This window comes from Betta splendens, chromosome 15 (assembly GCF_900634795.4).
Source record: "Betta splendens chromosome 15, fBetSpl5.4, whole genome shotgun sequence".
NCBI classification, from domain to species: domain Eukaryota; kingdom Metazoa; phylum Chordata; class Actinopteri; order Anabantiformes; family Osphronemidae; genus Betta; species Betta splendens.
Window position 1 is genome coordinate 1533889 of NC_040895.2, and position 8166 is coordinate 1542054.

The following is an 8166-nucleotide window of genomic DNA, read 5'->3' on the forward strand; positions in this document are numbered from 1 at the left end:
TTTTTTCAATTACCTTCCTTTATTAACTCAAAACCTGCAAAGTAAATATTTATTTTAAAAATGATTACATACATATAATTTTGCTCTCCTTATTTGAACTACATGGTATCAGTAGAACAGGAAAGGTGTTTAATAAATACATTTTGTACAACCGAGCTTAACATTTTATGTAACACAGGAAAAAGCAACGTTTGTGTGATCATCCAGATCCAGTGTCCTCACTGAATGATACCAGGTCAACACCTCCTCACTTCAGAAGGTGTCTCAGTTGGTCCTGCAGGTTTTTCGAGTGCTCTATGCTGCATAATGACAACATGCACATCATCACTGTGTTGTGGCTCACTGATGAGACAGTGATGTCAGCAGTTTGCACCAAAGCATAAACAGATCAGTGTTTAGACTTACTTCTTCTGGATGGCCTCCTGCCTTGGTGAGAAACACAGACACACATAGACTCTTACTATTCACTGCAGTCAACAGACTAGAGTGATTTGAAAGCTCTGATTGATACTCACTGATACTGTAAATGTGTGGTGATTATGGACATTTTTCTCAGGCTCTGGAAGACATATGACAAAGATTTTGTCTCTTTGTAAATAATGGAAACCAAGTGCAATCATGTTAGCTTCTCTAAGCTCAATGAGGTAAATGGCATCTTGTACCATTGTTGTCCATTGTACTGCACATGCAGATACTCACGTCCTCAGAGTGCAGGATGGCGTCCTCCTGAATGACCATATTTCTGGCTGCTTGTCCAAGAAGCTGGAGAAAACATAGCATTATTCTGGCATTTAGGGATGCAAAAACAATAATGATATCATGCTATATCACGTTTGTTTTGCCACAAGCAAATAAACACCAATTATTCAAATTCACTTTAAACTCAGACTCAATTGTTTCCATTGTTTGTCTTTGAAATAAATTACATGCATAATCTGCGCTTGGTTAATGGAACTATTGGGAACATCTCATCTACTGAGAGAACGATGACGTGTCTTAAGTTGTCACTTGTTCATTTGTTTTGGTTTTTCTATCTTAACCACCGTCTGTGCTTTAATCCTAACACTACAGCTGTAGCTTTGGCTTGTGTTTGTTATTATATAGTTTACAATTCAACCCTAATGTTCAGCTATAATAGGAGCTTGTGACTTTTTTCCTTCAGAGACTGAACTAAATCTTTGTCGACAGAACAGAAGACAAACTTTTTTTTTCGATTTACTGTTATTTACAAAATAAACCCCTCCTCAAATAGTCAACGGCATCAGTGCTTGTAGTTTGAAAACTGAAAAGGTGGTTTGTTTCCGGTTCCTCTTCGTCGCAATAAAGAAGTGGCGCCTGTTATTTTAGGATAAAATCGTTGGTATCGCTTCACCTCTTGGCTGCGGGATCCTTTAAGCACTTGACGGGTCAATGCGATCACGTCCCCGCCACAGGAGCTCACTTTATCGGATAATAACCCTTTGACAGACTGACCAAACCGCGGCTGAGGCTCAGTTGACGCCATCTTGTGTTATTAAGAACAACGGCGCGCGATCGGAGACAAAATACCTAAAACGCGAAACATTCAAAAGTTAGCGACGTTGCTGAAGCTGCAGCATTAATTTAGTGAATTGATCAAACTCTCAGTCTATATTTCCCAAATACATAATAAATAATACGATGGTAATAATAATAAGCCTGCAAATTGAAAACAGTTGTTAAAAATTCTGTTAAATGTTTCTGGTCACATACATTTAAAGCCAGCAGGACAATGAAACTGGTTAAACCACTGTCAGCTACAGCTTAATGAATGTCTTTGTGTTGCAGCCTAACGTTACCTTTTCGGCTCCTCAGGTCACAGGCTGGATATGATAATGGTATGCCAGATGAAACAATGCTATTAATAATAGTAATTAAAAGAATAAACAAAAAAGCGGAGAACACAGAACTGTTTCAGATTTTTTTTTCCTTCATAAGTTATACGATTTAAAACCAGGGGGCCAGTGGTTCAATTGCATGCGCTACTGCACCAAGTTGTTTATTTGTAACAGACGGTCGACGTCTTTAGTTGTTTTTACAGTTGCTGTTCTGGGTTGTGCTCATTTTAAAGCCATACGTCAAAGTTGCTAAAGTCAGTAAAGCTTTAAGTACCTTGTTACTTTCCAGCACTGATGAGTGTGATGTAAACATGTTGGGTCATGTTCCTTTTTTTGAATCCCATTTCATCTTATCTTGTTTAAGTTGGCACAGACTTGCATATTCAGGGTCAAGGATCTGGCATTGAAGGAGCTGCATAAAAGTCTGTCCCTGCAGCAGCTCAGGGCTCCCTGCAAAGCCCCCTGTGAAGCACAGCCTCTGCTATGGACATGTTTCTGTGTCTCTGCATCTTTCTGGCTGTGGCCCTGGCTTTGTTAGCAATGCAGCTGAATCTCAAGATGTTCACATTTGGCCCCCAGGAGCCTCCCCACCTCCCAGCGCTACCTGTGATTGGCAGTTTGCTTAGTCTGCGGAGCCCACACCCTCCTCATGTTTATTTGAAACAACTGCAGGACAAATATGGACAGACGTACTCTCTGATGATGGGATCCCACAGTGTCATCATTGTCAACCAGCACATACACGCGAAGGAAGTGCTGCTGAAGAGGGGGAAGGATTTTGCAGGAAGACCCAGAAGTGTGGGTATATGTGTTGCTTATGTCTTCTTCTCCTACTGTCTGCTTCATTCTTCTGCACTCTTGTGCCATGTGATGCAGGTGACAACAGACATTTTAACCAGAGGTGGGAAAGACATTGCATTTGGAAATTACAGTTCTACATGGAGGTTCCACAGGAAAATAGTTCATGGAGCTTTGTGCATGTTTGGAGAGGGCTCCATTTCCATCGAGAACATCAGTGAGTACACTTTCCCTCAGTTCCTTTGTGTATGTACACATCTTACTCTGCAGGTGAGACAGGATGAGGAAACTGTGGACAATAGTATATCCATCCTTCTTCCTAAAATATCACAGACCTCAATATTTTATATATAAGTTCTTGCTTTCAATATTATATAATGGATTTTATGTTGTTTTGCGTTGGCTTTAGCCCAGAAGCTAGAGAATGTTGATCTTTGTATCTACACAGAGTATAGAGACCAATAGAGGGCGAAGACCTGTCCGTACATGTATGTCATTAACAGGACATCTTCTCTGACATGTGTCCTGCTCAGTCTGTGGTGAGGCCCAGTCTTTGTGCTCCATCCTGTCGGAGGCAGCAGCCTCCGGCCGGGCCCTGGACCTGTCTCCGGAGCTGACCCGCGCTGTCACAAACGTCATCTGCTCCCTCTGCTTCAACTCTTCCTACCGCAGAGGAGACCCAGAGTTTGAAGCCATGCTGCACTACAGCCAAGGCATTGTGGACACTGTGGCAAAAGACAGTCTGGTGGACATTTTCCCCTGGTTACAGGTAGACAACCACACAGTACAGCTCAGTCAAACGTGGGAATGGAGGCAGTAAATGAGAAAACACAGTTGGGTACATTTATGCATTAATATTACTGTTACATCATAATTTTTTAACAGTTGCAACCAAACAGATTATGACCTTTTCACCTCTTCATGGCCTCTTAAGATTTTATTGTTGTTTATTTAGTTTGATTATTTTGTATTAGAAACTGTACAGTACTCAAAATGTCACTATTACTGGGTCCAGTTGATTGGGCAGTGTATCAACAATGACTCTTCATGCATACCACATTCCTGGACGCACAATGCTGACTCCAGTGAACTTGCTATTGAGACACATGGTTATTATGTGATATAACAGTGTGTCTAACCTTTTCCACAGATTTTTCCTAATGCAGACCTGCGGCTTCTGAGACAGTGTGTTTCTGTCAGGGACAAACTTCTACAGAAGAAATATGATGAACATAAGGTAGACTTGGTATAATGTGTGTGTCTGTGCTGTCAGTGAACACCAGGAAGGTATTCAAACATTTTTGAACACAGATTTCCATGATTTTCGCGTGTTTGCTAAAGATTATTAAGTTGCACTACCGTAAGAAATGCACCATGCATTACCCCATGCCCCCTGCTGTGCTCATCCCAGGCAAACTACAATGACCATGTGCAGAGAGACCTGCTGGACGCCCTGCTGAGAGCCAAGCTCAGCGCTGAGAACAACAACACAACAGAGATTAGTGTGGAATCTGTGGGTCTCAGTGAAGACCACCTCCTCATGACTGTGGGAGACATCTTTGGAGCTGGTGTGGAAACCACCACCACTGTTCTCAAATGGGCTGTCATCTACCTGATCCATTACCCACAAGTAAGGCAGGATGAGCAGAGACCACTACCCATTTACATTGCAAATACATTACCCATTTGGGTAAGGTGATGTTTTTGTTTAGCATCAAAGCATTAATGCATTAATCAGAGTCTAGCACATGTCTAGTTGTTTGAGTAGCATAGCAGGGATCGCGTATGAACAAAGTATGTCTGCAGCTTATCTGATGTCCACAAGGGGCGAGTCTGTACAACGTTAATGTCTGTTTCACTGGACGTTTAAAAGTTTCAAAATAGGACACTATCTGATTGGCAGATGTATCAGTCCTTTCATTTTAACACGATAACATGTATCATATTTAATGCACCACATTCTGAGAGGAACCTGTCTGAATTCGTGTGTCTGTGTTCAGGTGCAGAGACGAATCCAGGAGGAGCTAGACAGTAAGGTGGGGGCAGACCGGTCCCCCCAGCTGAGTGACAGAGGACGTCTGCCTTACCTGGAAGCCACCATCAGGGAGGTGCTACGGATTCGGCCCGTTGCCCCCCTGCTGATCCCCCATGTGGCCCTCAGCGACACTAGGTACACCTAAGAGCTATAAAAGGATGGAAGAAATGCAGCTGACCATTAACAAATCAACATAGAACTAGACATTAACTAGACAAACACCACTGACACGCTCAAAAGAACCTCAGATTTCTCTGTGTGTCTTTGTGCTTCACTGCAGCATTGGAGACTTTGCAGTGAGGAAAGGAACTCGGGTCATCATCAACCTATGGTCTCTGCACCATGATGAGAGAGAATGGAGGAACCCTGAGCTCTTTGACCCTGGTAATGGCTGTGTTTCTGGTTCATTTAGAAGTAGTAGAAGAGGTGTGAGTTTTCAACCCTTTATCAGTCCCCTGCATAACAATACCCAAATTAAAATGGCAGATCTGAAGCGCTAGGAGTTACATTTTTGACCCTGAAGGGGGAAATAACTCAGACAGAATCTGATTACTTCGTATGAAAACTTACAAAACAATCTAAACCATTGGTTTTGTTTGTAAACCCGAGAGAAGGTCTGAGACAGGGACGAGCGTGGCGAGGTCTTCAAAAGTTCCCTTGTCTACTCCAAGTATTTTTGGACGTATGTGTCTCCAGGTGTGTGTTGTATAGCAAGTCAAGTAGTATCAGTAATAATGAAATTGCATGCAATTGCCTTCATTAATTATGAGGCAGAGAGAGGGATCGTCAGCCGGTTGCATGTAGGACAATTGTTTGACATAAAAGTGTGTGGCTGGATGATGGACATACTGTACATTCAAATACTGGTACAGCCTACAAGCGTTGGCCATTGAAGGAGAGGTCACCATAATAATCATTTATATTGTTATATGATTATGACAGAAAATTAATAGATTACCTTGTCTTTTGTTTGGATATTTTGTAACTGCCCTTTTTTGATTGGGGCCACTGCCCTTAAATTGTGCATAGGCCTGGTCTGAGAAACAGTTTGTGTGGTGAACGATTTGTTAAAACGAGCATCATTAGTATGGCTAAGAAACAGAAGAGTGGAGCCGTTGCACTGAAGTGAAAAAGTAGTGGTTTTGGAGTAGAAGCTCTACAAACCTCTCTGAGACCCCTCTGTGTTCGCTGCAGGTCGCTTCTTGAACAGTGAGGGCACGGGCATGAACATCCCTTCTCCCAGCTACCTGCCGTTTGGTGCCGGCCTCAGGGTGTGTCTGGGCGAGGCCTTGGCCAAGATGGAGCTCTTCCTCTTCTTGTCCTGGATCCTGCAGCGCTTCAACCTGTCTGTCCCATCAGGACAATCTTTGCCCAGTCTGGAGGGCAAGTTTGGTGTGGTCCTCCAACCAGCCAAGTACAAGGTGCATGCCATGCCCAGGCCAGGCTGGGAGACAGGAAGCAGCACCTGGCATGCTGAGGTGGGCAGTGAAATGGATACAGCACAACGTGTTGTTGCCTGATGTGTTCACAGCCTTGTCCAACAGTCAAGTACTTAATGGATTGGCAGAGGGACGTGTACAAACCGGTTCCATCAATATTTCTACATTGGGACACTTCTATGTTCCATAGACTCATAGATAGAAATTGATTGATTCTACATAAACGTTTCCATATTGACTAACTGCCTTCATCAAGGACCATGGAGGAGGGTGGGCGCCAGTTTTAAAACGATTAATAAAAGGTCTAATACGATGACTTGAATTAGTGTTTTATTTTGCTTCAAGTAGTTGGAGAAGATTTTAATGTCATTGATTAAACATGAGAATCATTTTCACTATTTAGTGTCATATTAGTATTATATTAGTTATACAGAATCAAAGTTTGTACTACAAAACTGTAAAGCTTTGCTTAAGCTGATGAAGTAAATAAAAAATAAATAAAAGGATGACTTAATAAACAAAAAAAACAAGTTCATCTAATGTGGTTTGCTAAATATCAGACCATTCAGTAGATGACTTGATCAGTAACCATCAGATCGATTGTGTCTGACTGAAACCTGCTGCAGCAGATGAAGATGTGTCAACTCCACTGATGAAGCATCATTCGCAACATTTATCATTTATATGGATGTTGACTAGTGTCTGTCGATTACGGGGGCAAACTGAATAGAGTAGCACTCACTGCAGGCGGGAGAAGGAAGGCTGTAAAGCCAGCGAACAAAACTAGAGGGGAGAACCCAAATGCAATCTAAATGTTTAACAGCAACACAAAATCACTGCACTGGCAGGGCAAATACCTCAAGCACAACATACTATTCATCGAACAGAAAACACAGAGACATCACAAACAAGTTCACAGCACAAAACACCTGAACGAACAAACGTGGACAAGAACAAGACTGAATCACAAGGCAATAGTGTGTAACCTCCATGACGAACCAACAAAGGACTGGAAACAAACTAGGGCTTAAATATTAAACTAAAAACAAAGTTCCCACCAAGCTGGATGACTCTAACTCCCTATTTATAGTTTGTCCGGTGACTCTTTAAAATGCTGCAGTCAAAGTCTGACTGGACTCAGGAACAGAGGTCACATTTCTCCTACAGCAGTTTTTCTGTCCTAAAAGTCAAATTCTCTCTCAGCACTGGCCTGCTGGCAGGTCTAGACCATAGAAGGACAGGACAAGAGTCTTTAGCTACCGAAGCTCCTCTGTGGAACCAGCTTCAGTTCAGGTTCTGCCTTAAGACCAGGAATAGAACCTTCAATCTGGTCAGAGATGCTAGAGGTCAGTGTGAACCATCTTAGTTAAGCTGCAGTAGACGAAGATGCAGGGCGTCCTTCATACACAAAGCTCCTCTGGTTTCTGTCTATTTATTCCATCCACTAATCTGCCAACCTGTCTTCTGCAGTTTTGTTTTCATTGATCCCAGCACACGTGGTGCCAGAGGCAAGGATTAACCCTAGGATGTTCTGCTTCCCCAACTGAGGCTTTGATCTACCAGTTGTTCTTCTTTGTCCTCATCTGAACTGATCATCGGACTCAGAGCTGTTCAGTTACTGGTCCAACCATTTATACAGTATATACTTATATACTGAATTTATTGATTGTGTGGGATTTGTTGGGTTTATTTATGTAAGGTCTTAATCCCTGTAAAGTACTTTGATATAGCTAATCAATTTAGTCTAGATGGTTGGCAATAGCGCAGTTGGTAGGAGGTCGTCCTCTAACCACAAGGTTGCCATGGTCCATATGTCGAAGTGTCCTTGGGCAAGACACAGAACCTCAAGTTGCTCCTGGTGTTTCGAGCGAGAAAATGGGAAATGGCTTTAAATCCAATTGTGTGTCTAGTTTTGAAAACACCGTTTTCATTTCGTTTATTGGTTTTTAACATGGGCCTCTCGCCCGTAGCCAGCTGGGATAGGCTCCAGCACCCCCGTGACCCCGCACTAGGGAGTAAGCGGTTAAGAAAATGGATG

General features: G+C 42.6%; 2 protein-coding genes across 3 annotated transcripts; one reads left to right on the forward strand and one right to left on the reverse strand.

Annotated features, from left to right (window-relative positions):
• On the reverse strand, positions 1 to 1534 carry borcs7 (BLOC-1 related complex subunit 7). 2 transcript variants are annotated; one of them, XM_029127239.3, is made up of 5 exons: positions 1373 to 1534; positions 700 to 762; positions 516 to 559; positions 406 to 422; positions 1 to 299 (listed from the first exon to the last, which is right to left on the reverse strand). In XM_029127239.3, the coding sequence occupies exons 1-5, from the start codon at positions 1502 to 1504 to the stop codon at positions 295 to 297; spliced, it is 261 nt and encodes an 86-aa protein (XP_028983072.1). In that variant the 5' UTR covers positions 1505 to 1534; the 3' UTR covers positions 1 to 294. The 2 variants fall into 2 exon arrangements, with proteins under 2 accessions (XP_028983072.1, XP_028983071.1); XM_029127238.3 differs by having other exon boundaries at positions 406 to 426; positions 1373 to 1532.
• A 756-nt stretch (positions 1535 to 2290) lies between these two features.
• Positions 2291 to 6441, forward strand: LOC114841926 (steroid 17-alpha-hydroxylase/17,20 lyase). The gene is made up of 8 exons (XM_029127210.3): positions 2291 to 2654; positions 2733 to 2871; positions 3188 to 3423; positions 3805 to 3891; positions 4066 to 4284; positions 4655 to 4824; positions 4970 to 5073; positions 5884 to 6441. Exons 1-8 carry the CDS (start codon positions 2340 to 2342, stop codon positions 6207 to 6209), a joined length of 1596 nt encoding a protein of 531 aa, XP_028983043.1. The 5' UTR covers positions 2291 to 2339; the 3' UTR covers positions 6210 to 6441.
• The last annotated feature ends 1725 nt before the right edge of the window (positions 6442 to 8166 follow it).